The 19,727-nt window shown below is 39.0% G+C and overlaps 1 protein-coding gene across 1 annotated transcript in view; it reads right to left on the reverse strand.

Annotated features, from left to right (window-relative positions):
• The window catches only part of Adgb (androglobin), a 112,275-nt gene that overhangs the window by 46,417 nt on the left and 46,131 nt on the right, over nt 1-19,727 (reverse strand). Inside the window, exons 9-14 of the mRNA XM_038339465.1 lie at nt 15,278-15,372; nt 10,203-10,377; nt 9,049-9,139; nt 2,825-2,954; nt 2,524-2,560; nt 1,028-1,211 (exon numbers count right to left, since the gene is read on the reverse strand). Of these exons, the coding sequence (XP_038195393.1) occupies nt 1,028-1,211; nt 2,524-2,560; nt 2,825-2,954; nt 9,049-9,139; nt 10,203-10,377; nt 15,278-15,372 (712 nt within the window). The remainder of the gene's footprint in view (nt 1-1,027; nt 1,212-2,523; nt 2,561-2,824; nt 2,955-9,048; nt 9,140-10,202; nt 10,378-15,277; nt 15,373-19,727) is intronic.

A 19,727-nucleotide genomic window follows, 5' to 3' on the forward strand; every position in this document is an offset into this window, starting at 1 on the left:
AAGAGACAAAATTATCTCAATGGAAAAAATCTACCTTAATTAACAAGTGTTTGAGAAGGAACTAAGACTAACTAGAATGGGGTTTGGTTGATAATGTGCTATGCAGATATATATTCAATGCATCCATTATTCCCTTCAGGCAGCAGAAGAGAGCGAATGCAGATACCTACAGCCAGACAGTGTGAAGAGAGAGTCTAAATAGAAAGTCTCCATCAGATCCCTTCCCTCAGATATCGGGAAACCCCAAAGAAGATAGGAAGGAAAGACTGTAGAAGTCAGAGGGGATGGAGGACACCAGAAGAACCCTGCCTACCAAATCAACTAAGCAGGGCTCATTTGAGTTCACAGAGACTGAAGGGGCAAGCATGGGGCCTGCATGGGTCTGCACCAGGTCCTCTGCATGTACAATATGGCTGTTAGCTTGGTGCTTTTGTGGAACTCCTAACAGTGGAAGCTGGTGTATCTGACTCTTATGCCTATTCTTAGGACTCTTTTCCTCCAACTGAATTGCCTTGTCTAGCCTTGATATGAGGGTTTTTGCCTTGTCTTAACATATCTTGTTTTGTTCATTTTGACTGTTATCTCTTGGAAGCCTACTCTTTTCTAAGGAGAAAAGAGAATGACAGAGAGAGAAAAAGAGAATGACAGAGAGAGAAAAAGAGAGAGAGAGAGAGAGAGAGAGAGAGAGAGAGAGAGAGAGAGAGAGAGAGAGAGGAGAGAGAGAGAGAGAGACTATGGGGGAGAGGGGATGTGTGGGGAGCTGGGAGGAGTTGGGGGAGGGGAAACTGTGTTCGGGATGTATTTATTATATGAGAGGAAAATCTATTTTCAATAAAAAGAAAAATTGTATTTGATATTATGCCAGTTCCCAGCTGACACCTACTTTCCTTTTTTGAATGATAGTTAGGAATCAATAGATCATATGATTAATGCATAAAGATGCAGAAACAAACCGTGTCTATACAGTAACACAGATCAGGATTTATTTAGGAGAATCTAGTCAGTTAAACAGCACTTAAATACTTACTGAAAGCACACGCAAAAGTCTTCAAAATCTAACCATATCTCTCTGGAAGCACCTTCATTTACTGTTGCCAAGTCCTCCTGTGACTTGTCCTGTGTCGCTGTGGTCATGCTCATCAAATCCTTTTCTAAGCTATGAGCATCAGGTGGGTGGGTGTCACCCAGTGAAAACTCTGTCTGTTCATCTGGGAAGAGGAGAGGACAAATCTGTCAAGCATATCTTGCACTGTTAAGTGAAAGCCTGTTAAAGTATGAGAAAATGAATGGCAGGGAGTGTTTCAAATTCAAGTTCTATTTATGGGAAATCAGTGAGATAATCACTTATATGTAGGCCTAAGGTTTGTGAAGGTATAGTTCACACACTCATAATGTTATAATACAGAAACTTTAAATCACTTTGGTAAGTTTGGGAACATGTTCTTTAAAAATTATCAAGCTATGACAGATATAATTAGCATATTGCTTAAAATCTGCTACAGAAGTATTTTTTAAGGGGCAGTCCTGGGGCTGGAGAAATGACTCGGTGGTTAAAAGCACTGGTGGCTCTCCCAGAGGTCCCAAGTTCGAGTTCTATCAACCACATGGTAGCTCACAACCATCTGTAATGGAATCTAATGGACTCTTCTATCTGATGCCCTCTTCTGTCATGCAGGCATGCATGCAAATAGAGCACTAATATACATAAAAATACATACATAAATAAATCTTAAGGAAAAGGTTAGCCAGGCAGTGGTGGTAGTTGCCTTTAATCCCAGGCAGAGGTGAGCACATCTCTGTTAGTACAAGGTCAGTCTAGTCTATAGAACAAGTTCTCAGACAGTCAAGACTACACAGAGAAAACTTGTCTTGGAAAAAAGAATGAGGGAGAGGAGCAGGGAGAGTCAAAGTGCAGAAGACAAAGTGAAAATATTGTGGGTCTGTTGCTCCTGGTGTCAGCCAGCCCTTTAATTCCTCCACACAGTGACTATAACCACAGTTTCTATTTGTCAAGTATTGTCACAAAACTCAGAGAATCTTGAACCAACAATTTCGATACATGTATGTGACATTTCTTTTGGATATGAGTCTTGAGTAAGTCTTTAGTTCATAACAGTATTATGACCACAACACGCATGCGTTAAAAAGCATGACTGTGTGGACACCCACGTGTAAACTCAGTAACCTTGAGGATTAAGAGCTTGAGGCCAACTTGGACCTCAGTGAGTTGTAGGCCAGTCAGGGCAATTTAGTAAGACCCAGTCTCACATGAAACAGAACAACAAAATGAAACGATCACACACACTTGACTCACAGACTCTCAATTGCATGCTCCTCCATTTCTATTTCCATTTAAACTTAACCTGTGAAATTGTCCCATGTTCCTAGTCTGGAGTAGATGAAAACTAGTAAATCATAGGAGAGGATGACGTGAGAGAAGGTAGAACTATGTCTGTTTAGAAGCAGGATTTTTGCTTGCTTTGTTATCTATGGGAGAGCAAAAGCATGAGGGAAAGACTAGTTTACCTTTTCCAGAGATAGTCTGTGATGCAAGGTTACCCTGCAGAGTGAAAATGAACAATTGTAAGTATATACATGATAGCCCAAATTAGGAAAATAGGCAGCTGTTTAATGGTGTATAGGAAGCATGAACCAGGAAGGAGACGAGGACGACTTTTATGGCAGAAGGATGTTCCACTTTCTAAGGTGTCACAGATACACAAGGTGTGGGTTTAATGATGTCCTTTACACTGCTGAGATGCAGAGATACAAGAGAGTTCACAATTTCAGATACATCTTGCCTGATTCAGGGTCGAGCCAGTACCTGCGACAGGTGTCCTGTTAATATGTTCATCTCTCCTTGGCTGGTGCTTGCATTTAACTCATTTTCTACAAGAGGAGGAAGGATGGATCCCAGAGGTGTCCCTTTCTTAACGACAGATTGTACAAAATGCCTAGTGGAGAAAAACCCACAAAACTTCTGCTGCTGTCACTTCTGATTTACAGTGACTAGTGAATACATTTAGTTTTGTCAACAAGAATAGGTTCTGATTCTGTTCATTTCGTTCTTATCCTTTTACAAGGAAGTTTTTAAAAAGCACTACACACAAAACCTCTGAATAACATTTTATACTACTTTCTAGACCAGCGCTATATCAGTCAATGTATTGTACACATTTTCGAGAGACACTGTGTAAAGATGGGAATTGTTGATGATTACAATGTTAGTGGAATTAGCTGAGTGTGTGTGGACAAAACATTTTGCTGTGGAAAATCTAATCTTGAAATGTAAGCATTTAAGCTTCTAAGTGTGACTCTCATATTCTTTACCCAAGTTACTTCCTCAAGAAGTCATTGACATGGTCCAAAATAGCGTCATTGAAGCACACATTTCATTGGCACATCAGATCATAGTATATGAATTTTATACTACTGTTTCAAAGATACAATCAAATTCTACATATATAGCAGGGCATGGTGGTGCATGCCTTTAATTCCAGCAGAGAAAGGTGAGTTCCCAGCCAAGAGAACAAGTTCTAGGTCGGCCAGGTCCACACTGTGAGACCCTGTCTCAAAAGCAAAATTAAAATAATTTTTACTCATATAGACTTCATGAACTAGGATCCCACCATGTTTAGTTAGACTGAATTCTTCTACTTTCATACAACTTCCACTAGAGGGTAGCAGAAACATATTTATGAAGCTCCAATTGTCTCATACAAAACCAGGAGCCAGGAATGAGCAAACATGCTGCTCCAGCCATGGAATTTCAATGAAATGAAATCACGACAGCAGCCATTCTCCCTGGAGATTGTCCTTACGTTGATATGAGAAATCTGATTGTACCGCAGAACAGGCCTAGAACGTGTCTTCCACAGAGAGTGCAGTGGCATTCACATGCCTTTGCCTTTGGCTTTGTCACAGAGCTTGGATATGAGAATGAACTGATAACAGATTACAGTGCATAGTAGGTTAGAGGAAGGCAATCAAGTGATGGTTGCCTGCTCCTGGGTATTAGAATCTTTATCTATTTTAATCAAGGAGCAAAAAGAAGTTACAGAAAATCAGGTATGGAAGTAACTCAGGAAACTTGAGCTGTGAAATCAATCCTTTTTTTTTTTTTTACTTATAAACATAGAGATGCTTAAAGGCTAGGTATGATAATATAAGCCATAGGAAAATGTGTTATGGTGTCAAGCAGCTACAGTGTTTACAGCCTATACAACCTCTGATTAGTATGCAAACACAGTCATATGAAAGACCAAAAACAACAAAATATATTTGAATGGCAAATTGAAGTCTTAGATATGCTGAACAATGTCCGGCGTCAACTGGCCTGAACTAAGGCCTGCCTAGGTAACTGGTGAAGTATCCCTTCTGGGTGTGTCTGGGAGGTGACTTCTGAAGGAGATGAACATGGGCGTCAGTGGACTGCGTGGGAAAGCTCTGCTCTCCGTGTAGGCAGGCACTGTCCAATCAGCAATAGACCTGCATGGCACACAACAGCTGAGGGAAAATGACTTTAATTTCTTGTGCCTAGACCAGTGGCTCTCAACTGGACGTTTGAGACCCTGTATCAAATATTTTGCATATCACATATCAAATATCCTACTTATCAGATATTTACATTACAATTTATAACAGTAGCAAAATTACAGTTTTGAAACAATGAAATAATGTTAGAGTCACCATAACATGAGGAACTGCTTAAGGGTCCCAGCATTAGGAAGGTGAAGAAATATGATCATGGATTATTCTGTCCCTGCTCATGGACCTCACAACCCCATGGTCTCTGCTCTTCGAACTCCGGGACTTCTACAGCAGCATCCCTGATCCTTCAGCCAAATGGACACCATGCTTCTGCTTTCTGTACTTCTACAGCTACAGACTTGGATAGTTTCACTAATGGCCTCCCTAGTTCTCTAAATGCAAGTGGTCTCTCTTAAGACTTCTTTACCACCATGACTATGTCGCTGATTCTTCCCAGAAATACCTTGTCATCCACAGAGTTACCAGGCTGCCATACCATTGCTCCTGATATCATCTAGTCATACACATGCTGGTTAGCTTTCTCTGGAGAACTTTCAGTATAAAAATAATTGGAAAACTATGAAACATTAATTAAAAGAAAAAGGAAGAAACAACAGCAAAAGTAAACAACTCCCCCAAACAAGACAGAAACATAAGAAAGAGTAAAAGATGTCAAGAATGTTCCTAATATGTTAAAATTAAACAGAGTAAGACAGTGTGAGCTAATTAATTTTTTTTAAAATAAAGGTATCTAATATATTAAACTTAACCAGAGTAAGACAGTGTAAGTTAACTTATTAACTGGCTTTGGTATAAAGAGTACCTAACATTACTGAGTTGGGCATTTAAATTATGACAGCTGTTTTTCTTGTCAGTTTCTATTTCTATCATGGTTACAGTTCATGGCATATCCCAGAAAAGACTAAGCTATATCAGAGAGCATATACATCTACCACAGTCTCTGATGAGTAATATTATCAACTTGACAGGATCTAGAACCACCAAGGAGAAAAACCTCTGGGTATGTCTGTGAGGATTCCCAGACTGGGTTAAATTGAGGTGCTATCACTGAGGACAGCACAGTTCACATGATGTGGTCCTAGATTGAATGAAAGAAGAAAGAGGTTGGGCACTAGCATCCATTTGATCCCTTTGGCTTCCTGACTGCAGGTGCATGGCCCTTGCTCTCTCTCAAATTCATGTCACTGTGAAGGCCCAAAAATGTGAGCCTATTTCCGCAATGACCAAAGGTCAGAGAGTTTGAACTTACTTCTAGTCCTTCAAGGTTATTGTGTTTCTACCTCAAACAAAGGTCCCACGAAGATTTAGATCAGAGAGTTCTGCTCTCTCAAGGTTATTACCAACAGTTATGGCTAAGAGCCAGACCTTGTATTTCAGGAATAGAGAAGTAGATATGTTTCTACCTCAAACAAAAGTCTATAGGTCCAATTTAAGTTCCAGTTCCCTTAAGGAGATAACTTGGGATCCCACCCAGGGAGTGGCTTGCCTACAGAATGTTTTGGTCTAGGGTGTGAGTGTGACTTATTTTGTTCTAGCAACAGAATGTTTAACTGTGGACGTAACATGTGACTTTCAATTGGTATGTTCATTTCCTTGTATCATGTTAATGTGGTTTTTTGTCTTACTCCTACCTTTTGGGATCAGGGGTATTTAAAGCAAGTGGAAATTAAATGTGGGTGAATTCCAGTACTCACTGGAACTCCCTCTTAATATTATGCTATATGTTTCTCTGTTTTATGATTTTCATTTGTGTCTTCATATTCTTTACTAATATTTTCTAAATCTCCATGCCTCTACCTTAGCAAAAGGTATTTTTATCTAGGCTTGTACCCAACATGTCACATGTATTCATAAATATGTGTATGTGTATTCCTGAATATATATACAAATATAAATACATACATATAAATACAACCTGCTTATTTCATATAATGTTATTGTCTCTATATGATTTCTAGGCTGACCGCTTGATTTTAGATAAGCATTGGAGTTCAGGACTCTTTCCTGGGAAAGACAATTTCTTAATTTCTCTTATTAAATGCTCTTATAAATATTTTCAAAATTTAAAATATTTTAAAAGCACTTAATTAAGCCAAATACACAGTTACATGTGACTACAACTATCAAATTAGAAGATAGCAAAATGTTTCTGTATGACTTAGATGGCTCAAAATATTTTTTATTCAATATGTACTGAGTATAGGCACTTGTCAAATCCTTAGTAGTGTGTTAAATATCAAAATTTTACAGTATTGATACAAACTTTATTTTCAACTGAAAATGCAGAGGGGATGGAAAATAAATCGCACAATATTCTCTCATATCTAGAAACCTAACAGTAAAAGGAAGGTGTAGGAATAGATACTTGAGAGTTTTTCATACAGAAAGGGCAGAAAGGCCAAAACCAAATTGTAATAGCTCCACAGGTTGTCTTCTTGGGGAAGAGCTGGACACATGGCTTCACAAAGGGGGCAGAAAGTGCTGTGCTCTGAATGGGGGCACACCTGAAAGTCAAGTTCCTGTGTTCAGTCTCAGCCCTGAGGCAACAGTAGTAGCCATGGACCTTTGGAGGCCTTTAGGATGAAAGCAAAGTCCTTCTAAGTGAGACTTGTGCTCTGGGCAGCAGGGTTCCAGGGAGTTTGTGTGTCACTTCTTGCCCACAAGGAGGCAGAAAGAAGCCTGCGTAAGGAAATGGGTCTTTCTACACAGTACTGGGGTCTTAATCTTGAATCCCCAGCTCCCAGAACCAAGATAGACTCTTGCCACCTACAATCCCCAGGTCTATGACTTTTGTTTCCACAGTTCACACTCAAACAGAAATGGATGCCCAAAGTCTGGTTGTTGCCCATCTAAAGCAGTGAACATCATTTTGGAGCTGAGTAGAGGTTGGAAGAGTTTTAATTAAATGCCTACATTGCTGTTTTGTTAAAATTATTTTGGTACTACACCATAAAGAACAGGAAAGTGTAGTGGAAATTCTAATTTCAGGGAATATGTAAGTGATTTTCAAGATTATTTCAGTGCAAATATTGGAGGGGGGATAAAGAGAATTCTTAACAAAATGTTAAAGTCTCAATAAAAATGTGACACCACTGGACAATAACAGAAAGGCTGTTACTGCTACAAAGCAGATGGATTATCTTTGTGTTTTACAATTTTGGGAGTAGTAAGTGAGAAAGAATTTCCAGGCAGGGCATCAGGAGCCAACGGCAATAGACAACCCCATCGTTAAACTCCCTCCCGTTTTCTGCTGCTCATGAGATCAACTGCTGATTTCTTGTGTTCGGTCCAAAGGGGGAGCTAGCCTGCTCACAGAATATCCTCGCAGACATTCAAAACCACTTCTAGCCACAAAACCCAAGGGCATGAGCATTCCTGTAAACTTGTTCTGTAAACGGCCATTCTATGACCAATGCTCCTGTGACCAAAGGGCACATTTAAGAGGAAATTGATCCCATTGTGCACAAATCCTGACTTCAGGCACCAGTTGCCTATGGTTTAGGCTAATGAAACCTCAAGATCTAATTTATATCAGATGAGTAGATAGTTTAGAAGCTTCACTCTGAAACTGCTCTCAATTAACATCCACTAATCCACAAAAATGCTGCCTCAGTCTCCCTGATCTGATCTCATTCGTGACTTCCTTTATCCTGCTTCCTAGTGTGCACACTTAATCTTACTCGTTGGGAATTTCATACACTCGTGGAATGCATTTTGATTATATATACCTCCACTGCCCTCTTTCATACACCTAGAAAGTTCCCCCTCATAACTTTATGCTCCTTCTTTTTGTTGAGAACCCACTGAGTCCAATAATCACTGCTCATTTGTATGGCTGTGGGGCTATCTGCTCGGGCAACCCACCAGAGTTCACACCAGCAAAGAAAACTGATTTTCTCTCCCTCGACAATCAATAGCCAATAGCTCCTCAACTAGGGATGGGGTTTGGTGAGCTTCTCTTACCCACAGTGTGAATTTGACTGTTTTTATCTTGTGCAGTTCACCATATCTGGGACATCTTTGGTACAATAGTCATGCACATTTTTGCTTCCTTTTCTAAATAAGACTTCTGCTTGCAGGCATTCTGTATCCATACATTTAGTTTATCAATAAGACTAGGAGCTCATAAAATCTTCCCACAGACAGAAGTTAACAGATCAGCATCCCATACAATCTTTGATCCATTTAATCATATGTAACTTTTAACCTATTTCACCATATAACCCATGCAACATCTTTAAAAATCATTTCTAATAAACCCAATCACCTGAGGGTTAGAATTTCATTTTGGGGGATATAAAACTTTTAAACTATAATAGTCATAGATAAAAATATAAATAAAATTATGTAAGCATGAGCTATAAGGCATCCCATTCAATAGATCGTGAGAATAAGCATATATATTTGACCTCCGTGGTCTTCAGGCATTCTTGCCAGTAAGTGTGACTTTTAGCCACATACGTCACAGACACACTGAAGAGAATGTCACATACTTACGTTTCTGTTGGAATCGTAAATGGAGTCATTCTGTAGTTCAAAAATGGACTTGAAATCTCAAGAAACTGCTCAGGCTTCTTCGGTACAGTATCTGAAAAGTTCGGGTGGGGAAGTGAGATGCACACTTCCAGAATCCTTCAGATTCTAAGCAGTGCTGCTTAGAGGACATGTTTACCCAGGGGTGTCAACAGAGTTAAACGGGAATGAACAGAGACATTTTTAAGTGAAACGCTTTACAGATCTTGCCAACGTTAGCTTTCTTTTGTCTATAGCCAGTTTCTTTTATGGAGTAGAACAGTGAGAACTCAAATGGTGAAAGTCAGACAAGTCTTTGTATTTGCTAATGATTTAATGCTGACTTTCCATATCAATTTTTTTCTTTAAGAAAAAACAAAAGTGAGGCCGGGCGGTGGTGGCGCACGCCTTTATCCCAGCACTCGGGAGGCAGAGGCAGGCGGATCTCTGTGAGTTCAAGGCCAGCCTGGTCTACAAGAGCTAGTTCCAGGACAGGCTCTAAAGCCACAGAGAAACCCTGTCTCGAAAAATCAAAAAAACAAAACAAAACAAAAAGAAAAACAAAAGTGTCCCTCAATTAACCTCCTCGGCACAACCACGTAGGACATGCTGAGGAATGTGAGCTGGTTCATGAGACTATAGTGGAAGAAAAAGCAGGAAGTGCCAGGAATAGCAAGGAAATAGTGGGTTTGTGGGTATGCATGTTAAGTTAGTTTAGAAGTAAGAAATTACCAATGAGAAAGGAGAGTAGTACACATCACCTCAGTGAACTCTGAAGTTGAACGGGAAATGGAACAAGGCTCAGGGAGTTAGCCACGTCTCACTGATCATTCTGCACTGTCCTTCAGAATGGAACTCCCTTCCCATTTTTGCTAATTTTTTAATTTACATATTAAGCCCAATAGAAAAAAGAAAGACAAATACATGATGAACCCTAGCATAGTCCACGGTCACCGTGGATCCACTGGACCAAATACAGAATGCATACCTGAATTCTTTAAATACATAATTCGGACATGAGTCAAGTAGCTTTGGGTGCAGGGCTGCGTGGCTTACCTCCAAACATACCATTCTCCATGAGAGATGCTGGTAAGCCCCAGAGAAGTGTAAATTAGACTGTAAGGCAACATGGCGCATACCTTGAGCTTCATCTGTTATGACCGTTTCCTTTTTTTGGCGAATGAGTTTCCAGGGAGGTAAGGGAGGAGGTTTGGGGGGTGCCACAAGGGGACAAGACCTACTTCTGGTCACCAGCACAGGGTGGCTACAGATGTGAGAAAGCCCGTATTCCCTAAGTTTCTCTGCAGAATTCGCCTACAAGATGGAAAGAAGATATAAAATGAATCTTTCATCACCTCTTGTATCTAAAAGCAATACTTTTGCAAATATGGAAAAACAGGGACACCAATGTTTCTAGCCCTTAATAGAAACAACACCAACATTTCTATTTATTATATATTTATATTATATTTATATATATTTATATATTACAACATGTTTATGCTGTGGTATATATTATATTCATATTTATATTTATTAAATTATTATATTTATATGTGTATTAATTTATTATTTGAATCTTTAAGTTTTCCTGAAACCATATTGCTTATTGAAAAGAAAAGATTAGACCATTTGCAAGCTTAATTTCCAAAGAAAATATAAAAAATCTGTAGGCAGTATTTTGTAGGTTAGAGCTGTAAAACCAGTTTTTATTAGCTAAAAGTTTTTTTTTTTAAAAAAACTCACTTGCAATTGTTATTTAACATTAAAAATGTTTTTAAATGTGTTCAGTCTTGCAAGGTGACAAGAACTGGCCTTATCTACGATAGATTGCAATCTCTAACAGCGGGGGTTTTTCCTCAGGAAGTCCCTCCATTACTGGAGACAATAGAGGCATTGCCAGTGCGGATAGAAGCTGTCCTGACAGATATGTCCCATAGTCAAACATTCAGTACTGAAGTCACTTTCTTTGGAATACATCAGACCATTATTTTGACATAACTGTAGCTTCTAAATGCTGTCTGAAGTATATTATAAAAGAGAGAGGCAGATAGACAGCAGCCAGGGACAGAGAGAAACAGAAAGTTTAATTGATCCATACTACAACCACACATTGCTTTAACATTTAAAGTAAAATAATGAAATACCCACTACACTAAAGTCAGTTCTTACAGGAACCATTTTCTTTCTAATAATTTCACATGACTAGTTTCTATAATCATGGTATAGATAATAATTCAAACTTAAGAGAAAAATGATACCCTGATTTTTAAAAGTACCTAAGAAGAAAAGTTTTTTCACTTTTTTATCTTATAGACTCTTCCAATTTACTAAAAAAAATTCAGAAATTTCTGTAATTTGTAAATTAACTTAAAAACAAATATTCCCCTATGCCATCTAAAGAATAAACTTTTCTTTTCTTAGGTGTTGGAAGCCACCATGAAATCAAATCACTGTCCCAGAGTAATCCACTGGATACTCGGGAGTGAATTTACGGGTAGTCTGTGATAGGAGGGGTGCTGGATTGCATAGGGTAGCTCTTGATGATTTGTTCTATTCCTCTGTAGTCTCCATTATTTCTTAACCAAATGCAAGTCGCTAACTATGTATGTTGATCTTAACATGATTTGGGGCTGTAACTTTAGGGTTAGCCTCCATTTTACAAAATTTTAAATAGGGAAGAACCATTTCTTATGGATTTATGATTTAAAAGGTATACTTATATTCTCTATGCTAGTTGATATTTACAGGGGAACTAGATCAACCTCCTAGAAAGTCAACCTAAAAGAGCCATCAGATGGGATAGGGGACCACAACACTCCAGACAAATGGTGACATCTGGGATGGATCCTTCGTAATCATGTTACAGACAACAGATTGATTCCAGAGTCTTTGGCACCTTAAATCCTTTATGGAACCCAAAGGAAAGGTTTAAACTGTTATTGTGGTGCACATTTGTTTCCAGCACCGAGGAACCTGAATCAAGAAGATCACAAATTCTAGGCCAACCTGAGCTACATAGCGACACTGTATCTAAGGAAAATAGAAAAAAAGACTTGTGAAGAATATTCTGTCCTTAATTCCATAACTAGAGTTGCTTCTGAAACTTCTTTACAATTAACCCAATCTCTGTTAGTTCCCAGAACAGGGGTCTATGTGGTAGCCTTGCTCTTCAGACTTCCCAAAATGATCTCTGCTTTGAGCACACCTTCTCCTATTTGCTAGTGTAACTTCTTAGACCTCAGGTTAAAGAGTTAGCTTCCTTTGGGAAGATCTCCCTGGCTGCCCATTAGGGGGAAGATGCATGCTTTGTGTCCTGTCACCCCACACTGATTTCCCCCCTTATTTATATAGGTGTCCATTTGTGCCATTACTCAACAAACACAGTTTACCTCGGTACCTGACATACTCTCCGTTATAACAGCTTTCTAATTCTTGTTGCCCACTTCATTATAGAATTTGAGCTTTGTGGTGAGGAATTTAGATTATGTTACTCATCTTTATACCTTAAGATCAGAGCATATTCGCTGAGATGTAATTTATATTATTATAATATGAATTAATGTGCATTGAGTGCTACAGTTTTAATAAGCAGTTTGAGTATCTCTTGGATTTGAGGTGTGACATTCCACAACATATGGCTGATGTACCTTAATGATCCATACATTGAGTCTTTACCATCTAGAGCAGCTAAAATGGTACCCATGGCTCACATGAAGGAAGAGACCATCAGGCCTAAAGTAAACACGAGTCTTGGCTTTAGAGACACTTTGGGCATACATTTGATTGTGGGGAGCTGCTGATTTCCAGATTCTGTGAAAAGTTCTGAGCCTGTTATTCAACCACAGCTTCTGTTACTTAACTTTGAATTAAAAAGAACAGAACCTGCCTCTGTCCCTATGCTCGTGCTAGCATCCTGAGTCCTATCATTTTTATGTTCCTACTGTTATGCGGTAGACTTTGGCTGGTAATAACAGCTTCTGAAATGATGGTGTTGTGCTCTCAGGTTAATCTAAAAGATGAACGTGACACATGGGGCAACAGTGAACCTACTGGAATACTTACTTTCCAAGCTAATTCTCATTAAAATTTTAAAAATCAACTCTAACACAATGGCTATTTATGTACAATTGTATCAGAGTGCACGCTATCCTTACAGCTTAATGTAGTGTGACTTTACAGCATAGAGAACCCCAGGGGGAAGGTGCTGGATGTCTAAAGTCCCCACATAGGGTCAGGATGGAACAATACTGTCAATGTATGGCTGCATTCGTCTAAATAAACTGTGTGGTAACTTGACAGATATTATTACAAGAGGTGAGAACTTGCTTTTTCCTCAAAGAACAAAAAGTTGCTCAAAATAAATAACATAACTGTTATATAATCATTAAACATATCGTATAAATGTGACACCATATGGAAAACTGTTAAACAAAAAGCCAGCTTCCCAATGGAGCATAAAAAAAGACTCCACACTGAACAAACATATAGAGTTTAATATAAAACATATGCATAGAGGAAGGAACCAAAGAACATACAGCAGCACATTCACAGTCTATGCCTGATTGTATACACTATGCACAATTTAATTGTATTGCCTTTGGCTATATTTACTAAATTTATGTTATTAAGTTTGTTGTTTAAAAGCAAGTAGCGTTTATTCTGCATTGTCTTATGATGCAAGATCATGGTTATGGCTCCCCAGTCTTAGTGCAAATGTATATATTATCATGGCACTTTAAGAACATAGGTGTGACTGGGTGGGGGTATATCATGGTTACTGAGTACCAGCCTCAGCAGCACCCTCTCAGGGTTCAGAATAGGACTTCTACAGCAAGTGAAAACTGACTGACTTAGGTACGCCCCCACCCCCCGCAAGTTTCTTTATTCCTTGAGGGAAGCTAAAAGAAGGGAGAAGAAGCATTGGGGTATAAGGCTAAAGGCAAGGCATCAGATATAAGGCATAAGGGTAAGGATAAAACTAAGCGTAAGAAAAGGGGTAAAAAGGGTAAAGGGCGGTGATCACCACAAAGCTTTCAGTTTATATAAGCATACAGACTAGTTAACAATCCCATAGGCCATAATAATGTTATCAAGCATGCATTTTGACAGTCACAAGAAACCGGTGGATTTGGCGAGGAGGCACCTTACCTCTCAGAGGGGGCGTGGCAGTCAAGTTTCCCTGCGACTGGGAACACAGCCTTGGTAGCTACACTAACCTGAGGGCTTGATTTGTAGTAGTTTCTAGCTGGCTAAGTTTAAAGGAAATTTCTTCTAGGGACCTTGCTTTTGACTGCATCAGCGTGCCCAGGTGAGCATTTTTCTCTCTGAAGCTAGTTTTAGTGACTCGGGCCATTTTCCTGTATAAACGGTTAATTTTCTGGGCTATGATCCTATGCTAGTTGAAACCAAGGTAAAGGGCAAGTACAGAATGTTAGTAACCTGTTAGTCAGAGCAGACCAGGAGATCTCATCTTCCTGAGTCTGCTGTTAGAGCAGACTTATCATCTCCTGTATGAGGCGCCTTTCTTATCAGTGACCACTGTTAATAAAGAATGTTTATGAGGGACTATTTTTATGTAGATTTTGTTTGTGAGAACAAGGACTTGACTGAATCCTTTTCACACCACGGCTTCATGGTGTGGGGGAGGTATCCAGTCCCCCTACAGGAAAAGTCAGATTTATACACTGCTGGGATATTCTAGAAGGGAGACTATCTCACAAGATTTTTACAGAATTGACAGTGACTTATCCAAAGGACAGACGTGCCCGTAGCTCTGCAAAAGCGGGTTCTCCATGTGGAGTGTGCGTACATGCAGCCCATGAAAAGTCCAATAGATCCAATAGCTCTGCATTCACTGTATAACACTTGTGGGCTCACCACAATGGTAGTGCACACCTTTAATCCCAGCACTCAGGAGGCAGAGGCAGGCGGATCTTTGTTTGAAGCCAGCCTGGCGTACAGAGCATGTTCCAGGACAGCCAGGGCTATACAGAGAAACCGTGCTTCAATAGGTATATTGAAATGTATACTTCCTCTATTTTTCTTTTGTACCTAATATAAAAATATTTTAAAATGAGTATTTTACCTTTATATAAGATAGTACTATGAACAATTGAGATAATTATGGATGTTCCAGCCCCTTAGTACAGGAGCATGTACCTCCCCTCCATCACACATAAGGACATGATATCTCTTGGTTTTGAAGTCTTACCATCTTCTCTAACGTAAAGATCTTGTTTTCAAACAAATAGAGTGGTGTAAAGGTAGCATATACAACCATGTGAGGGGACTGTACTGCTGAGGAACCTGGAAAAAAAAAACCATACATGGATCATGAGCATTCCTCTCCACATGAAACTAGATAGTTACCTTCTTAGTGTGGCCTCTTTTATAGGAGGGATAGAAGAGCGAGGAAGCAGAGAGGAAGAGACGAGGGAAGGAGAAGTGGAGGGAAATAAGAAACAGAAAGAGGGGGGAGAATATATCTGGTATCTTTTCCTCTTTTTTTATAATGATTTAACCTTAACTACCACCCTACTGGAATCGCCAAAAGCACTTACATTAGAGGTTATGGCAAATGAATTAAGAGAGAAACAGTCTCCTCCATAAGCTCTGCTCCTCTGTAGACTGTGTCGTCCACCCGGGACACCAGCACCAAAAGCTTTAATTCAGTTCAACATCAATCTCAAGTCCCAAGTGTCACTGAAATACCTAACTCACCTCCAGTGAGACTGAAGGCAGGACCCATCTTGAGGCAAAACTTCTCTCCTACAATTCTTTTTTGGTTGTTTGTTTAAATATAAACAATTAATTTTTTTCAGTCATAAATAAAAATGAAATTATCTCCTAGAGTTCTTACATTCCTATTTCTACTGGACAAGAAATGTGACTCCAAAGTATAATAGAGATAAAAGCATAGAACAAGTAGGAACTCAGCACAAAATCTTAGCAAGGCAAATTCTACTGTTAGGTTTGGGAATAGTTCTCTTAATTGGATTATCAGTCTGCTGGGCCCACTGTTCCCTTCAGGCCCTGAATGGTGACCTACCTCATTGGCTTTATCCAGAGAACCTGTGAGAACATTTTGCAATTGCTTCACCCATAAAGAGCCCTTGCAAAGAGGCCCATTTGGCTCTTTGTGTGGGTAGTAGGGGTTAGTAAAAGTAAGGAGCAGGGCTCACCCTCCGCAACTGAATGGGAAACAGCCTTGTCTCCTGGGAGCCTGCCTGATTAAATGCAGTCCTGATTACCTCTGGATCATCTTGGGGACTTACCTGAATATTCATTCATAGACAAATAGTTCTATGGTCCAGTCTTGTAAAGTTACTAACAAGCTTCCTTCATCTTATCTGTATTTCCTCTAAAAGATGGCCTCTCTGTGGATAATAGCATGTCTATCCCTACTCTTTGTGGACTTGACCTGGTGAACTCCACAGTGAGTAACTTCCTTATGGATGGCTGCAAGCCACACCCTTGGCACTCTTTTACAAGTTTTCTCGCTTTAGGATAAGGTCAGAGTGAAATTTTTTTCTAGTCTTTAAGTTTTTATTGGTTTCTGGTTTACGATCCCTTTCCTTTAACCTCCCATCATATATTACCAATCATAGTTAAGAACTTAGTCCTCGTGCTCAGCACTGCTCGGAAACCACCTCAGGTAAATACCCAGTGTCACGGTTCACATGTCGTTGCTTCTACAAAACACTAGAATACACTTCCAGCAACCTCCTTTCCAGTTCACAATAAGAATCACCTTTCCTTTCGAACCACATCTTCCTTGTTTCTAGGTAGGACTTGTCCCACAACATCTGTCACATCTGGAATTCTTATCACTCAGTCCTTTACAGCCATTCAGACTTTTCAAGTGTGCATCTCAAACTCATCCATACATCACTCAGCTGTGTTTTTAGTATTTGTTATACCAGCACATTAAGTCATAGTACTAACATCTGCATTAATCCTGTTGCATTAAGAAACAGGACTGATACGGAAATAGGGTGATTATTAGGAGTTGGTCTACATAACTATCGTTTAATCTGCAGGGTAAGTCAGGCAACTGAGGAAGACCCCAGTAAAGTAATGAGTAATTCTTGCCTAAAGATGACTCCAGTCCCAAGAAAGGTCAGTGAGTTTGAGTCTGTAAGCACTCAAGGGGGAGAAGGGCAAACTTTTGCATATCCAGCATTTACCTGATTGGATGAGGTTCATTTGCAGGAGACAGGATGAGCTGCTTCACTCCACCTATTAATCTGAATATTAATATAATCCAAAAAACATCTTCATATAATATTTGCCCAGATTTCTTAGTACCCCATGGCTCAGGTGCGACATAAAATCACCCATCACATTAACTTCCTCCTAAATTTTGATGTTAACATCTTTATGTATAAAATTATTTTGGTCTAAATTATACTCCATCATTCAACATTATACACTGGAACTTGAACCCTCCATGGGTCTTCTATCACAGACTACTTAACTGTCTGGGAAGAAAGAAGAGGCAATAATTTTCAAAAAAACTCTAAATTATCTGTTATTCCTCAGTAAAAACAATTATTTATAATGAGGCTCAGATAATCCACAGGTAACTATTGTCTCATCTTATTTTACAAAGTTAAGACAGTGCATCTCCTTCATTTTTTCCTTTTTTTTTTGTTTTGTTTTGTTTTGTTTATTTGTGACAGTGTTTCTCTGTAGCTTTGGAACCTGTCCTGGAACTAGCTCCTTTAGACCAGGCTGGCCTTGAACTCACAGTGATCCTCCTGCCTCTGCCTCCTGAGTCCTGGGATTAAAGGCATGCACCACCAATGCCTGGCTTCTTCTTGTTTTATTAGATATAAACACAAGCATTTTTAGAATATCCTAAAGGTAAATATTTGACCCCAGGCATTCCATAACATCATTTATTTACAACTCTAACAGACATCATGTGATTTCCTCATCTAACTTTCTAGATGGCAAAACAGACAGATCTGCATTTCAGCATGTGTAATAACTGACTAATCTAAAAGGAGAGATAAAATGGCCCACATTGATATGAAGAGATGACATTTAAAATCCTAACTTCTAAAAGGACTTTACAATACTTTTCAGTATCTATGAGTATCCTCGTTGCTAAAACTGACATTTTAATTGTAAGTGCTTTATTGCCTAGAGGGTTTCACCAAGTTATTATGATTTAGATGCCTCATTTTACAGAGAATGAAGCTCTTTGCATTTCCTAAAATAAATATCAGAAAGTTCTGCTATCTAGCATGTAGAATTACTCAAATATCACTTTTATCATTGATTCACCCTCTGTTAGATTGTACTGTCTTAATATATAACAATTTCAGCCTAGAACATTGATTTACCAGGAGATGAACTCCAAGTAATTACAAAATTACTACAAATACTACAACAAATGCTTGTGCAGTGGTTGACTTTCATTAAATGTTTTCTATGTGCTAATTGCTGCCCTAAGAAGTTTGCCTGAGTCAATTTTCATACAAGCCCTAAGAAATACATTTGGTATGGCATGGGTTTTTTCAAGTAAGAAAACTAAATTGAAGATAGGTTAAGAAATATATGCAAGATGCAAGATGAAGAGGTATAAAATGTGAGAAGTGAATGTAAAGGGGTACCTAGCCTGTCCAGTCACTCCTTATTAAAAATTATTCTCTAGAGCACTGGCTTTCAAGCTTCCTAAACTGTGACCTTTTAATATAGTTCCTTATGTTGTGGTATCCCCCAACCATAAAGCACTTTCATTGCGACTCTATTACTGTTATTTTGCTACTATTATGAATCATAATTAGATATCTGTGTCTTCTAATGACCTTACTAGACCTCTGTGAAAGGGCTGTTTGACCTTTCAAAGGTGTCATGACCCATGAGTTGAGAACTGCTGCTTTTATAGCAATAGCAGAAGAAGAATAGGCTGATAAGAAGGCTTGTCGGATCATCTTCCACCAGAAGTTGTTTGTAATTCCACAATATGCTGCAAAACTCAACAGCAAAGTAATTTTTCTAACAGGGTTACTTTATTTGTGGTTAAGAAGAGGCCTTCTTAATCCTATAGTTCTTTGATCTCTGACATTTGTCTTTCTTTATATTTTAAACAGTTTTTGCCAGGTTTATCTTTTATATGAAATGCCCTGCTAAGACTAAATATTACAAATAAACAGTATGCACTAATAGTCACTCTTCCAAATATTTCTGAAATTTAAAATCATCAACTGCATAGCCACTTTCCAACCTGTAAAAACTTCTAGTTTCACCAACTTCTGTTCTGAATGTCTAGGTCTTAGTGGATGTCAGCTTGAGACACTTCCTTCCTCATTGCAGCCACCCCACTGCTAAGCAGGGCCCACATATCCTTCACCTTGTAACTGGCACACTAACGTTGGCAACGTTCCGTGAATCACTAAGTGATCCCAACTGCTGTAATAGCCACTCAGAATTACATAGCTTTACAAATGCCGCTAGTTTCCTTTTGCTTACACACAGCATGAAGTGGACATTATAGATACACAGCAAATCTCCACATAGTTTTTCATGGCTTCCCACTCTTCCTGCTCACTCTTTAACACTATGCTCTCAACAGTGTCAGGAAAGCTAAGGAAGAATTGTGCATGGGGCATTGCATGAACAAACTGGAAGGATCACTCTGCTCATGTTTCATG

This window comes from Arvicola amphibius, chromosome 8, assembly GCF_903992535.2.
Source record: "Arvicola amphibius chromosome 8, mArvAmp1.2, whole genome shotgun sequence".
NCBI classification, from domain to species: Eukaryota; Metazoa; Chordata; class Mammalia; order Rodentia; family Cricetidae; genus Arvicola; species Arvicola amphibius.